The 25401-nt window shown below is 37.5% G+C and overlaps 1 protein-coding gene across 11 annotated transcripts in view; it reads right to left on the bottom strand.

Annotated features, from left to right (window-relative positions):
• The window catches only part of STAG1 (stromal antigen 1), a 203965-nt gene that overhangs the window by 17956 nt on the left and 160608 nt on the right, over positions 1-25401 (bottom strand). For all 11 annotated transcript variants that reach the window (XM_049803267.1, XM_049803268.1, XM_049803266.1 and 8 more), the window contains 7 exons: positions 20942-21029; positions 19222-19302; positions 10351-10443; positions 6555-6729; positions 4027-4166; positions 2104-2205; positions 431-579 (listed from right to left, as the gene is read on the bottom strand). In XM_049803267.1, coding sequence (XP_049659224.1) covers positions 431-579; positions 2104-2205; positions 4027-4166; positions 6555-6729; positions 10351-10443; positions 19222-19302; positions 20942-21029 — 828 coding nt within the window. The remainder of the gene's footprint in view (positions 1-430; positions 580-2103; positions 2206-4026; positions 4167-6554; positions 6730-10350; positions 10444-19221; positions 19303-20941; positions 21030-25401) is intronic.

Below are 25401 nucleotides of genomic sequence, written 5' to 3' on the forward strand. Positions count from 1 at the left end.
TCTACACTTCCCTATGCAGTAGTTACGTAAAAAGCTTCAATCCACTTGAAACAAAAAAAGATTTCCAAAATATTTTTGGAATATTTTTTTATAAAAGCCCTTGGTGCCTGCAGAATCCACGGTGGTGTGGTACAAAGAACTATCTAGAGTTGTTAGATATAGTCCACACAAATATGTGTAATACCAGTGGCTTTACCTGAGATAAACATGGCCATTCCAATAAATTCCAACAAAGAATTAGGCAGCAGCTCATTGTTCTTCCTTTCTTACATACATACATGAACACCCCCCACCATTTTTCTACATAAAGTAGAAAACATATATCATTATTCCAGGACCTGTTAAGATTATGTACCTTTAGAAAAGGTATGCTAAGCAAAAGTTTTAATCTGAAGTAATAAAAAAATCTAGTTTATTTACCACCACTCACTTGTGTAGTGTGGCCACAGCCTCTCTTGTCTTGATCTGATCCAAGCCAAAAGTGAGGGCAAACCGACGGGCCAGTTCCTTAATTCCACTAACATGGGCAGATGTCCTGTCCAAATTGGGACCTTGCTCCTGAACAAGCTCATTAAACAGCTAGAGAAAGAATTCAATTGTTAAAATCTGTGAGCTACAGAACACTTTTCTTGAGAAAGACTTTTGTCCATAACCTGTTACAGCTACAAGTGGACATTACAAAGATTTTTTTCACAGAGATGTAACAGAGTTCTCTTATATTCAACTTCTAATCCACTTCAGTTCCCGGACTTCTGTGTAACTGCCGTTTGCCAGTTGTCCCCCATCTTGTACTTTTGTGGATGATAACTTGAACAGAATTTTGCACTTACCTTCACTGAATTGCATCGATTATTCTCCCAACTCATCAAGATGGTTCTGCATTCTTATGCTGTTTTCTAAAATACCTACGTCACCCATCAGATCAGCATTTTCTTTGAATTTAGAAAGCAAAATTGCTATTCCATCATTCAAGACTTAATGAATATCTGAACAGCATTACTGGGTAAATGCCTTCAAAGCCTGCTTGATAATGCCCTTTCAGTACAATAATGAACCACTCAGTATATCTTCTTCTGGTATTGCCATTTAGACCACATTTTCCTAACTTGCCAATGAGAATATCAAGGGAGACAATGTCAGTGACAGTATTAAATCAAGTTGCATTAAATCTATAGTTTCTCTGATATCCACAAGCTCTGTTACCATATAATTAATGAAAGCAGCTTAATTTGACATGAATTCTCCTTGACAAATTCATACTGGCTGTTACCTATCACTTAGGCACTTGCAAATAGCTTGTCTAATTATTTTTTTTCATGAAACGATATTAGGCTGACTGATCTATGGCACCTGGCTTCTTCGTCTCTCCAAGTTTACCTTGACACTCAGTGATTCTTCTGGAAGTACATCTGGTTTTCTCAAGTTTTCACAGGTATCTCTCAGCTTCCAGATTGCTACAGGAAATCCCTTAGTAGTCTGGAATGAATTTTGGGAGGCACAGCCGATTTAAAAACATCTAATTTCTAGAAATAATTTTTCTATGCGATGGATATAGCTGGTACTTCAAGGGCCTAAATGGTATTTAGTGAAGTACACACTTGGTGCTGTTGGCAGAACAAGAATGGATTTAATCATCAAGGCAATAATTTATGGTTGATGTAAAGCAAATTTTTCAGGGAAAAAACATGTTTAATAATATTGGAAGACTTAAACTAATTAGCTTGAAGTTTGAAAAAAAATCAATCAGTATTTAGACAAAATGTACACAAGATGCATTACTTCCAGCTAATTATAAGAAGAAAAAGTCATCCTATTCTTCTTCACTAGGTATCAGTAAACAAATGCTACGAATCAGCTTGGACCAAACAGCCTTCAAGGCTCTTCTCCCCTTTCTTCTGTTTTAATCTAACCAAAACTTTGCCAGTGTGGGCTTAAGGAGACAGAGATTACTGAGACAAGTGAACAGTGACAGCCTGAATTGAGGAGCAAGATAATCTCTTAACAGAAGTGTAGTATTTTCACTTCATTGTAAAGGGCACCAGAGAAAATCCTGTCCAGTATTTTTTGCAGTGAGGCATTTCTAACAAAAGTCAAGATTCTTACCTGTTGCAAACTGAGAATGAGTGTCTTTGCACACTGGATTTTATCAATTTGCCTTGTTTTGCTCAGGGTTTCCTTAATGATATCTCCATAGTCATTGTAGTACTAGGAAAAAATGTGGAAAAAACCCTCTTTAAACCTTTAAATTGAACCTCTTATACAATTTCTTACAGTTTTCCTGATAGAAAGATTACTTGTAATTCTTGTTTTGAAAAGGCAGCAGTTGCCAAAAACCATAGTCTCAAATCCAGACTTTTTTGTGTGAGTGGGAGGCAATGTTTCAATATAAAAATTTATACTGATTGGTAGCCTGCACTCAGTGATGAGGTAAAGAACTTCTGTATTTGTTATTATCTTTTGTAACAGATATGTCAAAAAAACAAACAAAAGAGTATTTCCTACCCCAAACTAAGTATTTGATGAAAGTGACGCAAGGCTGCAAATTCTAAGAAACAACATTACATTGAACCAACACACCCTTCAACAAGTAGGTGCAAACAGACACTAGCACACAAGTGTGAAGCTCCATATACAATGCAAGCTGAGTTAGATGGCCAAGAAAGTAATTCACTGAAACCAGAAAGCTGAGTAAGGAATTAGTCAGTATGAAGTGCTGATTTTCTTTTCTTTATGTTAGAAGAATGGTTGCTGGAACTACAGCCTATAGTACTGACCATTTGGGTAGAAAAGCCTGTATAATCACTAAAACTTCCAGGCTGAGAATACAAAAAATTTTTTTTCCAAACAGTATTCTTTCAGTTTCATTAATATTTCTGCACTTGCAACCACTTATTTGCATTCCCTCTAAAATATTGCTCCTGCCTTTGGTACAGAGATCTTTCTAGCTTGCATTCTAATTTAAACTCAGTTTCTCTCACTTTCCCCCAATTTCAAGAGACAGAGGGGCATGGGAAGAGAAGATGACCAACCTAGAGCAGCACGTAGGAAACTAACCTAGATTGTGACAGCTTCAGTTTGAAAGTCCTGCTCTGGAAAAAATCCCTAAGCAAGACTAACCCTGAGCAGCGACCTGGCTGATGGCTAGAGTGTGCACTGGGGATTTTATTGTACTGCGTGCTCTTAATGAACAGGAGAAGGAGGATTTAAAGTTAAATCCTTTATATTTCACATCAACATCTCAAACACTGTCTTTAGTAAAGGATCTATTCCCCACTCTGTCTTCCAGTTTCTCCTCAACTGTCATCTTTGTGATGACTAATGTCTTACAGAGAGACAGGTGAGGTATACCTGACAATTTGATATAATCTGAGGGGCTTTGCATTGCTTGGCAGTGTCAGGACTGCTAATGTGCTTGTTTTCTGGCAGGTAGATGTGCAAGTACAGGGTGCAGTGGTAGCTGAGCAGCAAGTCTTTCTGAATTTCATTGGGCCTAAATACTGTGTGGAAGCAGAGTAAGTTGGTAAGACATTCAGTTAATGCATACCCACTTACAGCAGTACTATACAGAGTTTGGTTTTTTTTACTGCTTTCCTGTTTAAAACAATCTTTTCTCACAAAACCCCCTGCTTCCTTACAGCAAGCACCAAGACTGGGAGACTCCCAGTGAAATATGACATTGAATGGATAACTGTTATTGTGCGTTCTAGGAATGAATTTGAGGAGCAGGATAAGGAATTCTCTGTAGAGGGGAACCTCTCTGGAAATACTCAGCACCTTGTAGGACCAGATTTTGGTGCTGCCTTTAATAAGGCATTCCTGCTACACAGGGCAAGAACTTCAGAGCTTACTGCTTCTCAGTGGCAGGTGTAATACAGAAAGGAAAAGCTATTATAAAAAATCAAATAAGACTGAAAAAGCTTTCAAAAGTGTTCAACCTTTAACTACTGCACTGGAAGGGAGAGAAAGAGGGGCCCTGACACTACAGTCTGTGTTTAGTTAGGAAGAGGAGAATACACAGAGCTGTACCTTCATATAGTGTTTGAAGATATCTGCTGCTGCATGCATGTCCACAATGTCATAAATTATCAGCTTGCTAAAAGCAGCCAAAAGGTTTCTTCTCTTATGTAAAGCTTCTATTTTGTTAGCTTCATCTTCTTCATCTCCCTCTGAAAGCATCAACAACAATAAAATGTTTATAAGTAGCTGCTATGTTCTAAAGCAACATTATTGAAGAGTAGCTTTTAGAAAAAAACAATTCTTTAGAATGAAGCAAGGTTTGTTGCAGGAGAAGCTAAAATGAAAGGTGATAATTCTTGAGTCCTGCCTATGTTAGGACTTTTGGGAAAGTTCAGGAACATGACACACAATTGACAAAGGATGCTATCTATAGTCCTGAGTAGGTACTGAACATAATCTGCATGGAACTGAATTGCTTATTTTCTTTACCCTGTGAAAGGCCACGGTGAAGACTTGTTGAATGCTTTTTGCTTAACTTCTGAAACACAGGATATTTGGAGATGCTTCATTAGCATGACTAAGCTATAAATATTTCACATAAGGAAAACTAGAAGCAGCAATACTTTTACTGCATGCCTTGGATTTTCAGATATGAAATCGATGGCTCTAAAGCATCAATAACAACAGGAAGTAAAATTCAGTTGTAAGAAACATTAACATTTAATGGCAATGTCATAAGTATTAAGTCCCAATGTAAGACTCCGCTCTGTGAATGAAAATGTAACTCTACGCATAAAATGTTAAATATAATATAATAAAAGCATATCCCACAACTTATATAAGAAAATTAAATCAGCTATAACAGTTGTGATAAAAGTAAATATTCTGTTGTATTTAGAAGAGCTTATTCTTGGAGGGAATCTTCCAACCAGTTTGAAGACGTACAGAGCTGTGGTGGGGGGAGGAGGGACATGGTGTCACTGAGACTCTCTTGCTGCAGTCTTACTAGAGTCTCCACAGAGCCACAGTACTTAAGTCACATATTTGATCACAGGAAATCTCTTAGGAACAGTGGAGTTGACTGTGAATATGCATGCACGTCTTAATCCTGAGATACTTTAACCCACAGAATTGAAGCCCATTAGCACACTCCTCCCCCACCCCCCACCTTTCTTAATTTCTTTTTATCATTACTGATGTGTTCTGAATACCAAAAGTTATAAATGGTCAGACTGACTTCATGGAGTCAGAGTAGCATTAGGGAATGGAGATTACATACAAAGATCTTCATCCATCTTTTTGCTGTCTTCCCAGTCCAATCACAGGATGTTAAAGAACAGCAATTTTGCTAAAGAGCAAAAAAAAATTAGACACTGTTCGCCTAAAATCTATCCTTGATGTATTATTCTGAACATTGAACTCACAAAGTATGATTAACTGCACATACATTTCTGGTGAAGGTGTGTTTCAAAATGTATTCTTCCCAGGAATCCTTAAAGAGATACTCAACAAAGATGTTAGCTACTGAGGAGCTAGAAAACTGAAAGCACCTTTAGAGCAAGGATACATTCTCTTAGACCTTAGTTCTACATATTGCTGTCTTAAAAGATCTAAAATAGCACTTATGTGTCACGCTAGCATACAAGTAACTGAGTACAGCGGAAATTCAGAAAGAGTGCCAAAAAGAGCACTACAGTATGCACTCAGCATACACATAGCAGTTTGACCATCTGGGAATCCATCTCTTGTCCAAAGCTATTTAGGATTCAGAAACTGGATACCTCTGTACTTGCATTGAGGCATTTATAATACACACACCAGCAGCATCAAGTTATTTAAAACCAGACCTAAATGACAAATCTGCCTCTCCCTGACTGAAAGCCAAAAATCTCAAGTCATCCTTGTGAGGACGTAGAGATGGGTTCACCTCCAGCTCCAGCCTCTCAAAGTGTGGCCAGGCACAGATGCCTAGGAAAGAGCAAGGAAGCAAGCAAGCATACATGATACTTTCCCAAGTACTTTCCTAGTCTCCAACCAAACCAGTGATGTCCCGAGCTTGATTTGATTATTTTGGGGGAGGAGCAGAAGGGGTGTTTATTTAGTAACATCAGTTCCTTAAGGCCTTCTTTGCCTACAGCTTTGCTGGTAAGGTTTGCCTTCAGGATCCTATAACCCTATTCAGTAACGCTAAAGGATTTCTCTTCTATGTACTGTTCCACCGGACTTCTTCCCTTGAAGCCGTATTAAATGAAGTCTGCTGCTGAACTAAGATGGTACGGGTTTGGAAATAAACATTAAGAAAAATATAGATCAGTAAAGGAAGAATAATTTTGTGCAGATTTATAACATGTAGTTATAGACCACTCCCATGTCTTCTGAAAACATTTTTTTTTTATGAAGTGAAATTTGTAAGTACTTATTCTTTAACACAAGTAGTACTGAATATTGAATATTTCATATTCACACCTCCCAGAAATAAAGAAGGAATAATTCTGAAAACATCTGAGCAAACGGATCTGAAAATTCTATTTTCTTCTTTCTTCTGGGTCTGTTATGAAAAAAAAAAGCTAAGTAGAAAATATGAAAGCTAAACATACCCATGCTCTGGTTTTCATCATCTTGGTCAATAAAGACATGGTCCATCACAAAACTGAGAAGTTCTGACTGGAGGCCTGAATCTGGATTAAACACCAAAGGCTGAAGACCTTCTCGACCCCCAGTCATCAGCTGATGACTGAAAATCATCAAGAGATCACAAAGCAGCATGAAAGCCTGAAAGGCAAAAGAGAATGAATGCAGTAAGAAGCATAAGTCAAGTAAATAAAAAATAAAATACCATTTCTCTAATTTCCAGATATGCCATCCTATTATTAAATGTGCTTCTTTAACTGTACTCCGTTGTAGTTGTTTGCATGCTGTGAAAATTGTTCATAAGGGTTTCCGCTAAGTTTAAAATGTTATGCCTGTAATTCCTATGTAAGAACTGTGTTTACTACCTCTTCCATGTCCAGGATGATCCACACTAAACTTCCATTTCTATTCTATGAAAAGAACTCTAAATCTACCTTTCATCCAAGGACTGTAGCCGAATCTGAGGTAAAGAAAAACCAACTCTTTTTAATAAACAGTTAGAAAAGTTAAACAAGCAAAAAAATGAACAACATTATGAGGGAAAAATCCAAGCTATGTCACTGTCAGATCCAGATAATACAGAGAAGCAGCTGCAAGCAAAGAAATTCTTGCAGAATTTCATCAACAATTCTCTGCAAAAAGAATCAAGTAACTCTGCACAGCTTTCAATTCTAGATAAAAGCCAACAAGGGCAGAATTTTCATTGATTTATGCTCATTGCTCTTATACCCTCATTACCCGAGAATAGAGAAAGAACGCAGCTATTACTAACTTTATTTCTTTCAAGGGCTTATCTGTATACTCTCATGCAGAAGAATAACACTATTTTCCCCAATGGCTTATGTTGGAGTGTCACAGCCAGCTGTATTCATTTGCATTACATTCAACACCTGAGCACCTTTCAGAAAGTACTTTTTAATCATCTTAGTTTCTCTATCTTTAACCTCAGGTTCTGAAAACTGAGAAAGAGAGGAAGGTTCAGAGTATGAGTGTGTAAAAAGTCTCCTAGAAGATCTATGCTGGATGTGCAGTCTCTTCCCCCAGAAGCCTGCAGGAGTCTCACTCAGGGCAGCGTCAATCACGATTCCCAGGTAGGTGGTAGGCCAGAGGCATTTTCAACTGAAGAGAGAGTGTAGAATAGCTCTGACAGAGTCATGAAATCCAATGTAGGCTTTAATTCAGTCCTATATTCCCCCTCTACAAACAGCTGAACAGAAAGATACTTAAATGTGTGTTTAAACATATTTTTGAACCGAGCCTAAGGAAAAGTTTTGAGTGAGAGCAATCTGCTTTACAAACTTCCAAACTGAAATCTTTGTGAACTCTGAATGTCATAGCAGCTCACTTATTTCTTGGAGTGTGTTATAAAATCTGAATGAGCTATACTCAGGCAAGAACAAAATGCAAATCATTGTAAACTATGTTCTACTTAGACTTCAGAAACAGACGCCTCTATTTGGGATTATTCTCCACTGGATCCAAAAAGTTGTCATTCATTTCAGTGATGATCTCATCTGCTCTAAACTCCTTTGATACTCAGTAAAATTTAAGCTCATCCTAACGTAGACCTCTAAGAAAGAACATATCAATAATGTCTAATATTATTTCTGTCTAATATAAAGACAGCAGTGGACTCAGATACACATGTCAATATATTGTAGATACGTCTAGTCACAGAAGATTTCTTTCACTCAGTCTAGGAAAATTTGAAATGTTTGAGTCCTATTTCTATAAACAGTTAATATGTTTTTCTTCCTTTGATATGTACATTGATCTTCTCTGGAAAGAATACATAGATTAAGAATGAAATATGGTAGGGAGACAATATACACAGAATTCTCAAAAAATCCAGTAAAACTAAAGGATTGAGCAACAGTCCTGCACTCGCAGAAATATACTCTTTAAGGAAGAAAATTAAAAAGATCATAGAAGTGTTAGCTGGAAGAGACCTCTGGATTCTCTAGTCCAATCTACTCTGATTGGTACACTTGCTGTCTCTAGGTCTGGTTGGTGGTGGCTTTGTCTAGCTGAGGCTTGAAAGCTTCCATGGAATTGTGAAGTGCAAAGGAACTTCTAAGAAAAGTTTAAATTACCAATGAAAAAAAAATTGTGGCCACTAATAATAAAAGAATAAAAACATGTTAATATATATCAAGAACAAAACCACTGCAGTAATGGAAAGAATCATTTACCATTTGTTGATGCAGAAAAGACATTAGTGCTAGCTAGGTTAAGCTAGAATGGTTGGTATTTTCATGAAGCTAGATGATATTTTCACATTATATAATATTAATAAAATATGCCAAGAGTAACTACTCAGAATATTAAAAAACAATTACTAAAGTTAAATCTGCTGGAAGACAATGACACGTCAGAGTCTTTTAAAAATACATAAACTAGCGACATCTCCAAGCCTTTAATATTTATAAACTTGCAGAACACAGTGTAAATGCCAAGCAGAGCTATCTTTCAAAAAACTGTCTTTTAAGAAGTATTATCTTAAAAAAAAAACACAAAACCACTGGCAAAAACCACAGGCCAGTTAGTTACAGTCTTTGCAAAATCTTGGGTGGTCTCATAGAAATGCAATTTGTAGACAACTAAAAGATGTCAACAGACTTGATATAAATCAGCATACGTTCATAAAATCTCAGCAAACAATCAAGCTATTATTTTTTTCAGAGACTGTGGACTATTTCAAGAAGCCCTTCAATTTCATTTATTTTATTTCATTTTCTAAATATATAGAGCAGAAGCTTCCCACTCCATGCATGCGTGGCTTTCCAAAAATCTAAACCGGAGAATTGGATAACTACAGTGAACCATAAAAAAATCTGGTATCTCATTATGCAATCATATTTCACATATATACTTTTGGCATATGTGTGCACACACATAACATGCAGAGAGATGCACGCACTTAAGTTTTCAGTCAGCCTACCAAACAGAGAAGCACAGCAACCTAAGCTATAATGGTTATGTGGATGAGAATCTAAAAAACCCTCCAGATCTTTATATTTCTATAATGAAGACGCTGTTTAAACAGATACTTTTCTCTGATTTCTCAAGGAGACATAACTATTTCTTAAGTGATGATTTTTGTATAGTGTGAGAGGACACTACACTCTCAGTGTTATTCAGAGTATTTTTGTAAAATGAATTAACTTTTTTTTCTGCTAGAAAATATGCAGTAGTATGACCTGTAATACTAGAAGCCTCAGTTTTCTCCCATTATCCACAATGGGAAAGAGATACAATAATTAGTATTCACCACTACATTTAACTGAATTATTAGGATAATGAAATAATGAAACAGCATCGAGGCTTCAGACATTTGCCTTTGCAGGAAAGCAGTCACTCTAGACTCCCTATTAGTTAATAATGGGGAAAAAAATCCAGAATTACACAGAGAAAGATTCAGCCCATTTGAGATCTCATTCACCCTCTAAATGTGCCTATTTCTATCTATTAATACAGTAAGTGTCTAAAGGAATAGGCTTTTGGTTTAGGTGATTGAGTTAGATGTCCAAAGTTATGACAGCTGAACATGAGCCTAAGCATCCAGGTAATACATATTGTTATACCAAAAATGAATTTGACATGAGCTGTGCTTTGAAGGTGCTTTTAATACAGCTCTTCTTATGCAGTGTTTGTTCAGTTTTATTTAGACAGAAGGCACAGTTTGAGATAGTGTTGTCTTGAGTTTTACTGCAGTTTAATATTCACATTTTTTTAAAAGCATGTGTCAGACATTTCCTTTACCTGTTCTTTGACTGGAGTGTTGACATTTGACAGACACTGCTGGCAGACAGCCAGAAAGGATTTCACAGTTTTCCTCAATACCAACAAGTCCTCCTAGAATGAGCATTAAAGAGGGATAATATATAAATATTAATAAAAGGTTGCTAGGAAAAAGTAAAATAAAAAGATGGTCATAATTTCATACATTCGATCCTATAAACTAGCCACACAAAAAAGGCTGTGAAAAAACATGCTATTCGTAAAGCACAGAGTAAAACAAGTCATTAATTTTCAGAAAAATGACCCAAGGTTTTCCTGTTAATAAAAATAACAACAATAATAACAACAACAACAACAATAATACATTCCTGAGTTAATTTGTCTGTATTTTACATTGAATGTAAATTATAAATTTTTCAGAACAAAAAGTTTAATACATCAAGGTAAGTCTACCTGGTGGTTTAAAAAGAATTCTGTACAATAAATCAACATGATCAAAAAAGTAAAATACCAACAAATGTCTCAAGTTCAACAAAAACATTATCCTAACTGCCCACAGACATGGAAAATGTGAAGGCAAATCACAGAAATCTGATGAGTTATGGGAGGAGAGAGGTTTGTTGATCTGTTGTGGGTGGACAACATAAATGACTGACTGTTCTTCATCACCTGGATCTAGAGACAACTGATGTGTATTTCAAAGGTGGGTACCTGAAGTGGCAGGCTCATAAGAATACAGCAAGTAGCCACATGGAAACAGCAAATCAATTATAGAAGAAAAAGAACCCTCTTATGTGAAAAGCTAGGACTGCCTCTATTGTAACCAAGAAACATACTGAAAATGCACACAGCTTCTTGGTGCAAACTAAAATAGTTACTCTGTTTTACAGTAGTGATAAACCAAACACCAAGAAGAAAAGGAGAATCAGAAATCACGAGGACTTTGTGTTAGTTTCCAGTTTTGTGAAAAGGACTAGCTTTGTCAGCATTGGTTCATAGATTTTGCTACTCTGCATTGCTCCGGTGGTACAACAAACGCTTCTGCCCCGTCTGCTCCTGCCTGCCATACCACGTGTCTCCCAGCACTCGGATCTCCTTCCATGCCGCCAGCAGTTCTGCCAGGGCCCCACAGATGACACCATTTCTCACATGCACCTGGGACCATTGCTTGAAAGACCTTTCCCTTCTTGGTTTTCACCATCACTGGTTTCATATAAAGAAGGGATTGTGACAGCTGTTAACTTACACTGAGACTGCTGGCCTACCGCTCCTGCAGACTTTCCTCTGTGATATCTCTATCAGCTTTCAGATGGAAGACACGGTGCCCTACAGAACAACATCCAACCTTAATCTAAAGAATCTACATAGTGTAGATGTCACATTTTCCTTGCTAAAAATTCTAATTTTTAATTAAGCTGGCTGTTCAGTCCATGTGTCTCATTTCTAGTTTTAGCTTTTCTTACTGCTTCCTATCATAAGATCTTGTTATTCTTTGTTTACTGAAAAGCCTTTTTGTGGTCCATATGTTCTTCCTGTACTGGTTCACAACAGAAGGCAGGTCTGCAAGCATGCTGAAGCACCCCAAGTGTTCCTAAATCTCTGAATCTCTTATAATTTTCAGTAGAGCAAGCATGATTTTTCTGATATGGACACTGAGGGTCTATGAGCTACCACACCTTCCTATTCCTAATAAATTTTTCTCTGTGCCACTGCATTACCCTGCCATGACATAATCTGTAAGACAGCTCTGCTCTATTCTAAGCCACAACTTTCCACTAATCATCCTTCTTGTTCCCAGATTGTTCTGCCTTCGTTTGGCAGCATTAAAATGACTCTTTGTTAATTGTATTTTGTTTACCAATTGATCTATATCATCCACATTTTAAATGTCGTCACTTTACCTTCCCTGACGATTGGTAAAAATCATCAGTTTTTAGCAGAGAACAGATCTCTCCTGGAATACATCAGAAGTTATCCCATTGTGTGATTATTTCCCACTTAAAACTTTTTTTGAATATATTAATCAGCTTTGAGCTACTGAATATGAATTACATTAAATTCACGTATTCACCTGAAATGCAATGTGGTACTAATATCTTACAGAAACTGGTATTTCAACTTCTTTCCTTATCAGTCAAAAATGCAATCTTCTCAAGAACAAATTTATGTGTTCCTTCCAGGCTTATCTCTTGGCCATGTTCATTCTACCCTTCAGTCTTGTACTGACTGTGTTTTCTAGCAGCCAGTCCAAGATTTTACCTAGGACTGATGCTAGGCTTATCAGTTCACTGTGATAAAATCATCTGATTCACACCTTTAAACACTGGGATTACAATCACTTTAATAACTTCCTAGTTTCTATCACAAATCTCTTCCATTTAAGCATTAACAAATTCAACAGATAAACTAAAACCTATGAAAAATCCTATATAAATGTTAGAAAGTGACTGAGTATGTTTACCATTTTGCTTTCTGTCAAAGAATGAGTAACACGTAGGCACACATTTATATTATACTCTCTCTTGATAGCATGACAAAGATTCATTTTGAAGAGCTACAGACAGCAAAAGAAAGCCCAACTGCACAGTACAACAGAGCCATCTGGAACTTTTCTAAATTTGGAGAAATCCCCAGACTACTATAAAGTGGTAATTTTTTTAAAAAAGAGAAAATGGGAAGAAAAAAAAATGAATTAGATTTTCAAGTCTTTTACTATTCTGAGGCGCACAGCCAAGGCTCTTGAGGTGTGATAACCTGATATGCTGGCTTCAGCAGTAAAACTAGTATGAAAAAATTTTACTGTCCTCCTGGTTGCTAGGGTAAAACCATGGGGTCACACTGTGAACTGGATCACTTAAGCGACCCCGGATAAAAATAACCTTTTCTTGAACCATACAGCGTAATAGCTTCAAATTTAACTAGTCTATGGCAGGAACAAGAATGAGCTGCTAAGAGCAAGGACTTGTATTGGCTTTGCCACCACCGGTAACTGAACAACTGTGTTCACAAGAATGCTATCTAAAATTCTTCAGTTATTTTCTAGCTTTAAATTGAAGCTTGTTTTTGATATTGAAGACATTTAGAAATGCTGTGCGTTTGCCAGGTTCATCTACCAAACTCAATGCTTTTCTTCCTATTTACCCACTGCCTTTCCTCTAAACTACTTATCTGAGGTACTAACTTCCTTCTCCTTGCAACTCCAACTCTTTGACAAACTTTACAATGTTCAATAGCCATGAGCTTTCAACTCAGCTGTGGAACACAATCCAACCTTTTGCACCTTGTGACTCTTCTTCCCTTTGGCATTTTGTGCCCATATAAATATGAACAGTCACTAAGTCACTATGCTGTTCTTTAAATCCCCTCTACTAACTCCTCTGTCTACTAATCACTTTGTAATAGCTATGCATTTGGCTAGTCTGGCTGCTGCTCATTCAGAACTGTTTCACCTTTGTCTTGCCTCCAAATGTTAGCTCCATTCATGGTTTTGGGTTTTTTTACTGTTTTAAGATTTTGGACTCTGTTCTTCCGCAAATATTTCCTTTTCATTACATACATGTACAGTGTGTAGTAAAATGGTCCCAGGCACCTGGTTTATTGAACACATGAAGAAATCTAGATGGAAACACCAACCGTATAATCTCCCAAGTGTCCTACCTCAACACTGTACTTGCTCCCCAGGATCTACAGACAAGAGAACTCTTGCTGAGAAATTACCAGCTTCCTTCAAAACCATCCTCAAACCCCTTGTCACATGAAGAACAGTTCTTCTCCAGGCTACAACAGACTGCTCCTCAAAACTACACAGTATAAACCCCACCCCCACCACCAGTACTGTGCTGTTTACCACTAAGAGCACTAGTCTGCTTACTGACAGCTCACACAGTCATGGCCTCAACCTCCTCTGAACACATACAAGAGAAAGACCAAAGATTAGAGCATTAGACTATGGATATTTCAAGGCTTACACATTTCATTCTTACCTGCTGCAGCTTTCCTTTTAGTAATCAATTCTTCCTTTCATATTTTAGACACCAACTTGACTCCTCAGTATGCCCTTTTTTTTCACAGGCTACCTTGAAAAAGTTTTAAAATAACTCTGCCCCAACTCTATGCTGTATTTAAGTTAACTGGTGGAATCTTTGTTATTGGGCAGAGAATTTGGACTTCCTTACTATTTCAAATAATCAGTAATTATCATGCTTCTATTAAAACGTCTTTGAAACTTTTTTATGCTGATATCAATTCCTTAAGCTCTATCATCAAAATTGGGAGTCTACAAATGATATTACACAGTGTGGGGGAATCTGCACAGCACCCTCTTGGTAACAGCCTCAATAAATGACAGCTGATATGACAAGAACATGAATGCAACAGTGTCTGTGAACAAAATACAAAAACTACCTGTTCTGAGGGGGTGTTTGCCTAAAAAATGATAATGCTAAGAGGAAAGGTAACAATGAATTTGCTTAAAATGACCAGATTAAAGAGTAACCAGGAGACTGCCAAGAAACTTTTGAGAAAAGGAGGAGTCAGCTCGTAAAGAAGTATAAAAGCAGCATGAGAAGTCGTGATTATGGAGAGGAACCTTGGGGTGGAACAGAGCAGCAGTCAAACCAAGTCCGACAGGCCAACACTGCAACCACTGCCTAGGCCTGGTGGCACATCCTCCCTGCTGGAAGCCCTAAGTAGCCTGCATCCATCTGAAGGATTGTCAGTATGGGGTGCAACATGCAGGACCGCACATCTCCAGCACATGTATGTGACTGTGGAGTCCTTTGTGGGTGTGGGTACACATAAAGCTGGAGCATCCACATATCCAACAGCAGCCATATATATGATCTCATGCTCCCAAAAGAAGGGCAATGGGCTTGTATGTCATGTTTCCTGTGAGAGTAAGGGTGTGCACATGTAACTCTAAATTATGTGTGTGTCTTGGGGAGGGGATTAGAGTAACTTGTGAACAGTTACAGAAGGGTAGTTCAAAATTTGTAGGTGTTCATTAGCATTATAAAACTGTCTAGTATTCTAGTTTACCTGCTGTATAGCTGATACTTATCCTGGATAAGTGTTGTGCTGACTGCAGGTTAATTATGTGTTGTTAATAAATCAATGAGCTGACTTGATCAGAATTTCATTTAAACCACAAGAGTCAAACAATTTTTCCCAGCCACACATGTAAAGCCAACACACCTAGCCTCATGTAGTCAGCCATAATCCAAAAAATACCCAACAGCTGTAACATAAAGTATCTCTCAGAAAGCAATAAATGTGCCCTGGGCTTGGTCATAATGCCCAGGGCAGTTTCCAAAAAAGGGCAATCCTCTTAGGAGAGAGCTGTATTTTTGGAAGAGCCATCTGAACACTAAAGAGTAACTTCCTTCCAAAAAGATTCCGTTCCCAATTGTATACCCTTTGTTGTCATGTATCTCAACCCTAGAACCCATACACAAAATTATTAAGCCATTTTGAACTCAAAGAACTCACTTGGAAAGAAATCTTACCAGAACCACCCATCCCACCTGCAAACTCCCTGCAATAAAATCTACACCTAATGGATGCAGAGCATACCCGATTAAGAAATGTAAAACTTGCCAATATATGCCCACTACTACCAAACTAAATACTTCCTCCCACAGAAACTTTAACACCCTTGAATGCTGTACTTAAAATTCCAAAATGTTGATATACTTTATCCTGTGCATTGAATGCCGACATGGTAACTAACTAGGTGAAACAGAGCAGCTACTATTTGCCAGCATTAACTCACACAATTGACCCAAATGGCAGCAGGTGAACATTTCTTACAAATCAATCCCTCCATCTCTGATCTCTCACAGCCTGGATGCTCAAGGGAAATCTAAAAAATCATCTTCTAAACACGAGCCTGGGAACAAAAATTCATAAATCTAAGAGATACAGAAAAACAAGGACTCAAGATTAGTTTTATGACATATTGTAAATTCCCTTCTCTCCTTTAGTCTTTTCATCTTTCATCTTCCTTCTCTTCCTTGCTATCCAGCTCCTACTTCCCTCCCAGTAACGGTCTTACCACCTCACCTTCTCCTGCTCCCACCCCCCTATAGGTACCAATGAGCTTTTCCTTTTTTTTAGAGACAGTTTACCTGATCTGTATCTAAATAGAAATGAAGCAATTGTTCTCAACTTGTATTTTGCTTTGTAGTCTTCTGCTTTTATTTCAAACCTGAAAGGCTTGTGTGTCCAAAAGCCTCTCTAATTTTTACAGCTATATCCATTGGTCTACTAAAGATACCACTTCAGCCTACAAATCATCACCTCCCTCTGTCCTTAGATCATTACAGCCACAGCAAAGTAACACTAGAAAGCTGGATGGACCTAAATAATAAAACACTGTGTCAGAAATGTTCCTGTAAAAGCCTGAACACTTAAAAAATGCTCATTAAATGCTATATTTTATTTTGAGATGCTTGTGTTAATCCCTTTGTCTTCCCATACATCATACTTTAGAAGTGATCCCCTTTAATGTCCGCTAACTTATAAGCCCGCATTATGGCTTATAAAAAACAACCATGGGCAAAATGATCTCCTAATGGATTAAATGACAGATATAGTGCAGATCAGATTTATTTTCACAGTGAACAAACTACAATGGAAAGCTTGATAGAAAAAAACCACACAGACCAAAATGCTACAACCACACCAGGTTTGTGAATTTCTTTTTATCCTGTTTCTGTTGTGAGCATAGCTGAGGTTGCTGCCCAGGTATGAAGAGCTGAAGGGCATTAATGCAGTGCTCCACTTGAACTAAGCATGCAGCAGACTCATTATTTCTGCAGGGGGTGGGGTGAAACCCCAAACAATAAGTTAGTAACTCTCTAGGCTACAGTAATTATGATTTTCAATGGGGATTCCAGAAGCAGAATTGAATTGTACTTCAAATGGTTATTTTCGATGAAGCTTTCATAGTTCCTTCCATTCCTATGAACTACATTATGACTAATATGAATCAGAGTATTAGAAATACATGAAAGATCAAGGCTATTGTGCATTCATCTCATAAATCAATGTCTCATACAAATGTATCCTATTTCAAAAATTAGACAAAGCCATACTAAGCTTGTCCACAAGAAAAACCCAGCCACTGAAATAAATAAAGGTCTTTTTCTCTTTCAGTTTAACTGGACCATCACAGTAATATTGCAAACAACAGTCCACATTAATGCTTTGACACCAAAATGCAAGGCTTCTGACCAGGTCCTACGCAGATAGATGCTGTATGTGTTAGTCACTACCTGTAGTTTATGGTAAGTATGTTTCTTTTGCTATAATTTAGATACAAGAAAACATGAAACTTTTTTCCAGCAATGCTGACAGCTATCACTCTGCACCATCTATGTTAGACTGCAGCAATTTACTGTATTTAATTCCAAAAAATGGAGTAATGCAGTGAAGGGAGACGAGAATCTTACCAAACACTCTGTGTCTCGGCATTTGCACCCAGAGCAAGGCAAGACTGGGCATTGCTGCTCAGCGGGCCCAGCCAGTAGGAGAACAGAGTTGTTGGGCATCTTCAGGAGTGGGTAAGACACCTAGCAAGACCCAAGTGAAGAGCACATGGGGAAAAATTTAATAAAGGTGTTGAAGACAGTGTCCAGGCTTGGATAGTCAACCAGGTGCTCTAATTGCACTTGCTTTAAGTGCTTGATTCCTCATACCCAAGTCACTCACTACACAGGTACCCAGCAGTCCAGTCTTCCTTACCAGGGAAGCATTAGAATGAGATTTGGTGTTTTGGTTTTGTGGGCTTAAGGGCTGAAGCAATGTATGGCTTCCTGCATTCACTGTTAGTTACTTAGCTCCTTCTGTCAAAGTGAAATTTCCCCCTAAAGATAATAATACTGCTAGCTAGGAGAACTCAGATGCTTTATTGTGATGAGATTCTGAGTTCATTTAAAACAAACAGGATGTATTCAGTTTTCTCAGTTATAAGGAGTCAAGATGTAATAATTATATACTACCAGCATGCTAAAGAGAAAGAAGCTAAAGCAGCTGAGAGGGGAACATGGGAACAAAAGCCAGAATAAATACCAATTATTCTTTTTTTCTAGTAGCTATTTTTAAATGTCAATATATGTCAGTATCAAAACAACTCAAAGGATTTACACTGTATTTTTATCATTTTTATGTCCATAAAATGCTTATTTTAGCAGTACTTTAGTACAGCATCTTTTTCTTTTTGATGCTGATGGGGAAGTACACTTACTACTTCAGTTTTCATACCATTTTAATTTGATGTACTACTTTTGAAAAAGCCCTAAAAAGACAAGATGTTGACCTCTGATTGAGAGAAGAGCTAAAGAAAGGTCCTGGAAAAGCTAAGTATAACAAACAAGCTACATGTAACATTGTCCTTACTTCATTACACTTCCGTGCACTTTTTATTAGTAATTGTCACTGCTAGTAACCTTATTTTTATATTTAACCACATAAAAGATGCAAAGTAAGCAAGGTAAATACACATAAATACTAAGCTATCTGTGGTGTACTGATCAACAGCATTGCTTACACCTATTAGGTAAGCATTGTCATCATTACTTATCCATTCATGCAAACTGCTGTACTCGCAATAAAGTGCATTAAGTATCTTCAGCAATAAAAATCTAAAAACCATGTAGTATAAACTCCTGATAAAGACAAGCTTCTGCTGTTTGTACAGCTTGTTTAGACATATGCATGATGTTAAATAGACCCTGAAATATCAAATAAATCAAAACACCAACATTTTATATCTGTTTCACGATGACATAAAATGATGGTACGGTGGGTGGAGTTACAGAGAATCAGGTCTAATGCCTTTTTAGGCAAGTTGTGTTTCCTCAGTAAAAGCTGTATGATCAAATGCCTACTTACTTTGGAAGGGGAGCCTTCAGTGATTTTCACCAGCTGCCAGAGAATAGAGTAGTGGGAACACTGCAGCGCCTGAACAACTATCTGTAACAGAGGGAACACAAAGAATCCCAGCACATTGGAAATATCAAGCATATCAGTAAAGTGTGTGTAAAATTTAGAATTCATTTTGGGGAGAAGAAATAGGAGCAGTTCTTAGATAGCACTTTCCATTTCCAAGGGTATTATGTTTTTCTTTAGTCAGTTTGGTGCAATAAAAAAACAGCCTACTACAGGTGAAAAAAATACTATATAAATGCTGGGAAACAGAACAGAACACTGTGCATTAGAGTACAGCAAGAGGTGATGTCACAGCGTGACAGAAGTACAACCCAACATCTACATATCTCAGTTCAAAAGCATCTGTTTAAATACCTCTAAATCTGACCTCACTAGTAAAACAGTCTGGAAATTTGTTCCATTGTCAAATGAATGTGTAGCCCAATTTCTAAAAAAAAAAAAAAAAAAAAAAAAAGGGAGAAAATACAAATTTTCTCACGGAGAAGACTAGGCTCATATTTATGGTGCCCACAAAAGCATCCACAGTGTCTTTTTAAAATTTCAAATCTATTTTAGGTGCTAAAAATGTCAAAATTTTTTTGGCTTGAAGATGCTTCCAACAGTTTGTGGTTCTGTGCAGAATAAATCCAGGTTGTAACAATTCTGATCACTTCACAAAATACTTTTTTCGAAAGATATCACTAAAGACACTACTATTCCTTTTCAGTGAACTCCTTCTAGTGGACTGGGGGGAAGAAATACTGAGGAGAGTTCAGATTTCAGAAGGTTTTTCCTAAGATCTTACAGAAGTATTTGGGGAGCCATATCACTGTCAAACTCAGAAACTGAAGATGGCTGGTAGTTGCATGGACAGTTTTTATCTGCTGGCCCCTTCCTTCCAGGTAGCACAATTCCAGTGTTAAGTAGCAACTGCAGAGAGAGGAGAAGGTCCCACAGCTTAAAGCCATGACTTTCACATGGCATGTGGCGTGCATCCTCCATATGCTCCTTTTTAGAAAATAATTCTACAGAACTTAATGAGAATTTTTTTTTCCTAAATGAAGTTGAGTTAGAATTAACAACTGACTTCTAAACTGAAATCAAATTCTACCTTTAAATGTGCTGAAATGCTGGAGTAGGCAGTCTGCAGTTTAAACTGGAATCCTGGGAGAATCTGAAATGGTCCCTGTGCTCATCCATGAGAAACTAAAACCAAACTAGGAGGAAACAAAGTCCAAGACATGTCTACTAAAAGAACTCTACTGGAAAGGCTGGCCAGAATCCCTGCTAAATGTTCTTCTTGTTTTCCGGTTTTCATAAGCTTCCATCTTACCTTCAATGCATAATAATCGTTTGTGATATTCTAATTACAGCCAAGGTTTACAAATGTTGGGTTTCAGTGTAAACATCATGACTTATGCATTGCTTTTCACAGCCAGGAACTAACATTAGTTACTCCTTACTTTACAGATGAGAAAGGTGAGGCAAGTAGCAAAAAAATCACAGAATCCAAGCTTTTCTACCTCCTAGACAGTGCCTCACTACAGTGTAAATGTCATTCAAAACTCTATGTTTTTCCTAAATAACTGAAGTCTAGTGTATTAAGCTTTTGAATTTCTCTACAGCTACACTGTTTAAAACTTTGAATCCCCAAATGATGCAGTGCAGCTGTTGCTAACTGTACCTGTTCTGGCATAGCTCCATGTTCAATTCCAGTTCTTAGTAATCTGTAGCAGTTACTGAACAGATCCCATTTTGTGAGATCATGCGCACTAGAACGAGAGGTAATAAAGAGAGATTAGTTGTGTTCCTCAAAACTCCACATCACAGTGAGAATATATAGTCTGACCTGGCAGCTCAGTGAGCTTTAGTATTTTTGCAAAGCTGAGACAATACAGCCTGCTGACAAAGCAGCTGCACAATGTTTTACTACATGGGATTTTTGTAGGGAGAAGATAAACTCTCTGCATACCATAAATCTTTAAAGGTTACTTAAGTGCAGCTACAAGCTCCTTCTCAGTGTTCCCTCTGAACTGTCTTTCCTCTTAGGTTCTAAACATTGATAGAACTCCAGAAGGCACTTCTCTGGCATTGCAGCAGAAACTATTGGCCAAACTCTAGCAATATATAGTGAATGAAAAATGGCTTGAAGCAAAATGAAGTTACATTTTTTTCTGCCGTATCATTTAGAGAAAAATAATATACATTATCACTAGGTATTAAATTATCCCAAAATATCTAAATTAAGAGAGCATGATATACATGTACATGAGACCGCTATGGTGGTTGCCATTCCCCGTTCATTGTTTCACATTTCAGTTGTACCAACCTGATTCTCCAGTGAGAGGAATACAAATGAGATTAGCAACATATATTCTACAGCTTTACAGACCTCAATGGCTTTTGATATAGCTTTTTAAATACATAACTGAGAAATACAGAAGAAATTACAAAACACCAGTTGCCTGAAAGACAAAAATTCTCTTTCACAAAAAAATTTAGGTTTAACACATTTTTGTGCAGTGGAATTAAACCAAGATAATTTGAAACAGTTTATAATATGTTTATAAAAGAGCAAGCCACCTCAGAATAATCAGAAACTTGTGTGATTAAAATACTCACCTGGAAGAAGGGATACTCAGACTGAATTGGCAAATCTAAATAAGATAAAGCAGTCTCTTGCATGTTGCTCCCTTTCATCCCAGCACCTTGATCACCAAGATATGCTCACTTTTCCCACCCCTTAGTGTCTGCCCTGCTTTGGAGCTGCCTGACTTTTTAAAAATAATTAACTACACTGCTTAGCCAGAAAGAATAATTGTCTGGTTCTGAAACAGAAGCTGAACTCAAGACTGGGAATGCCTAGATCCTGTTGAAACCCCTAGTATGAAATGTTTCCCAGTCTGGAGCATGTCAGCCCTGGAAAACCTCACTGATAAAAAGTTCCACAGAAAACATAAAAATTAACGCCATTGTGCTGACAGCAAATGAATTATGCACTCCAGGGTTATGTCATTAAGCCAAGGTGCATCTTGACTTCTAATTCAAATCCATGAATAGAACAATAGGAAAACCTTAAAAAAAATAAAAGGAAACAAAAATGTAAAGATACTCCCTCCGCCTTAGATTCTGGATGATGTTCGAAGTAAGAAAATAAAATGTTTCATAGATAAATTATAGGCTGTCAGAGAACTGCCTTTGACTAGTGAAATTAAGCACATAGATGCTGCTTCAGCAAATCACAGGGTTGCTAGCAAGGCAGAGTTGTACCTCCTTAATTACAGTGCTGTAATTAAAGCAGTAAAAATCTCCTTGGTATGCAGAAGCAGATATCAGGATAGATTATCCTACAGAGAATACAAAGGAAAAACTATCTCATTTCTGCCTTTTCATTTCAGAGCCTTCCATGTCAGGCAGCCATCACAGGGGGCATGCCCCATTGCCCTGACAACTGGGGACACCTTAGTTCTTTGCTCTGAGCCTGGCCTTACAGCTGATCTCAGGAAGAGCTTTTCAGCTTCCAAAGCTGAAAAATTCTAACTATATACAAGTTGCATAGGGCTTTTCAATATAAACCTCCTTAAAGAAGAGCCTCCACATTAAATTTAGGTGTATTCTGGTATATCTTAATTTCTTTTGAAGTACTCGGCAATCAAAACTATAGTTATAAAGGTACCTTAGACACAATACAATTCTCCACAGAGGTTCAGATTGACATAGAGGCTCCTAGAATGAAAATTCACATAGCACAGAATTTTCCCTTAGTCCCTTCCATGTCAGAGGGTCTTCATGGATTACAGAAAACAAGGCCCAACATTTCTACAAAGGTTTCCTTTCATCCCTATAGATAGCACTGTCTGCTGGGGCACGCTTCTGCCAGGAAGTAGTCAGATGGAGTAAAGGTACAAGTTCCACAGCATTTCTGAAAGTGTGGCAAGAAGCAGCTTAGAAAACTTTCTTTTTGAAGAAGTGATCTCTCCACCCACAAAACTGTCTCTCTTTAAAGAGACACAAAGTGAGAGAAGCTGTACCTTGGGCTTTGAACAGCTGTGATAGATACAGTCTAACTCCTCTACTGAGGTTTCATTTGTCATCATTTCTACTTCTTCTGGATATAACAAACTTCTGAGTAACTCAGTCTGAAGGATGTACTGGTCAACTACTGGAAAAAAGGTTAAGCAAAGGGTTTCTATACCAGGAAGAGAAGATCTGCTGGTCTGACCATGAATTTACCTATCTGGGAAGTATACTGACTGATCATGCTTAGACTGCTAAAAAAATGATGTGTATCTGGAGAGTTACTATAGCCACTACAGGCTTATGAAGTCAGTGTGGAGGCAGGAAGGAATCAAATTCCATATTATATTCGAGGACTTCTGGACAGTGACACTAACAATCCTGATTTCTATATGTGAAACAATGTTCTATATACAAGACAGCATCAAAGGGCACATCCAGAGTAACGGAGGTGATGCTTGAGAGTCATGTGTTTTGCACTGAATTAACTGAAGTAATTAAATAAGAAATGCTGATATTTTGCAGCATACAAACTGCTACAGCACTGATGTGTTATGTGTGAACGCCCAGTTGAATTGGGCTGGAGTCAGTATAGAAAAATTGTCTTCATGTACTTAAGGACAGAAAAAAATGCTATAAATACCAGTGAGACCCTGGCAAAAAAAAGCGCCCATGTATATAGTCCAGGTGTTCTATTTAGAAGACTTCAAGAAAATTTATTATTATATTCTGAAAACATGGAAGGAAACAGCATAATAATGAATTTGATTTGTATTGGAATACTGATATCTTTGTTTGACGAAAAGACATTAATTAAGAAGTGTGCTGTGAGGCCTTTGTTGCCATGACCCTCTCAGAAAAAGGATTAGCTCAGGCTTGGGAAATCTCAGCATAGAAGCTTTTTGGTCTGGAAGGCTTTTCTGATAATCCCCTACCATGGTTTTTTTCCACCTCACTGGGCTTCTTTTTCCTAAAATATGAAGCAGCAGCAACTACCAAGGAAACAGAAGCACAGGTAAGTTTCTCTCACTGGAAGGAGAGAGGGACTTGTTTCTTTTCAGATCTCCACAATGATTTTATTGGTGCACATTTAGAAGATCTGAAAGGTATCAGTTGTAGCCTGCAATTTAAACTTCTTCCATTGATTTAATTTCTTTTGGCTCCCAGTTGATGACAGGCAATGACAGTATCAGACAACAGCCACTGTTCTTTGAGATGAGAACGCTCAATGCGAGTTTTGAATTGAAGATCCTAATCTCATAGCTAGAAGTTTAGCAAAAATTCTGTCTTGAATGGTATGATTGTTTCTTTTCACAAAGAAATCACATCAGACATAACATTCAGTAGAGTAATGAAAAGACTTCTTTACTTCTTTATATGCAAGCAGTTATTAATTAGAAATTCTCACTGCACTATAATCATAAACAACAAATCAGCTGAGAAATGGTAAACAGCTGCTCTTCAGCTCTTTAGCTTTGATTCTTTTCTCTTTCCTATTTTTTGAAGGTGAAGGTAGATGTCCCCGCCCCCAATTTGTGTGTTATTCTGCAAGGCTTTCTTTATAGTCTGAATTAACTCTCTAGAGATTTGGAACCCTAAAGGAAAAAAAATATATATGTGAGATGCTCAGAAAAGCCTTAAGACCTGTGCTTCTTTCTTGGATGTGAACTGGAGCTTTCACCAGTCCTCTCAGAAAAGGCAGAAGTGGCTCCAGTGTGTTACCAGGGAGACCGAAAACCTAATCTGCACATGTGTCAGTCTGCTGCACTACGAAAATTAGTAACAATTTAATGATCACTGTGGGACTCTTGTTGAATGGAAACAAAGAGTAGATATTTCAGAACTATGTCATACAATGATCCAATGCAGAATTCAGAATAAGTAAAGACTAAGCACAGAAAGAGAAATGAAATCACTAAAACCAATTTGTATAAATGAGGTGGCAGAAGCAAGGTCCTCTCATATCTTGTGACAAGGAAGAAATGATTTGTGGCTCTCAGCCATCTGCATATGAAGCTTTCTTACATGCTGACCAGGGGCAATTACTTCCTACAGTTGATAGGAGGGGAAGATTAGGTCTTTGTGCTATGCTCCAAAATTCAGAGTTCAAGTGAAATTTTCCAGGTT

The sequence above is a fragment of the Accipiter gentilis genome, chromosome 6, assembly GCF_929443795.1.
Source record: "Accipiter gentilis chromosome 6, bAccGen1.1, whole genome shotgun sequence".
In the NCBI taxonomy this organism is placed as follows: Eukaryota; Metazoa; Chordata; class Aves; order Accipitriformes; family Accipitridae; genus Astur; species Astur gentilis.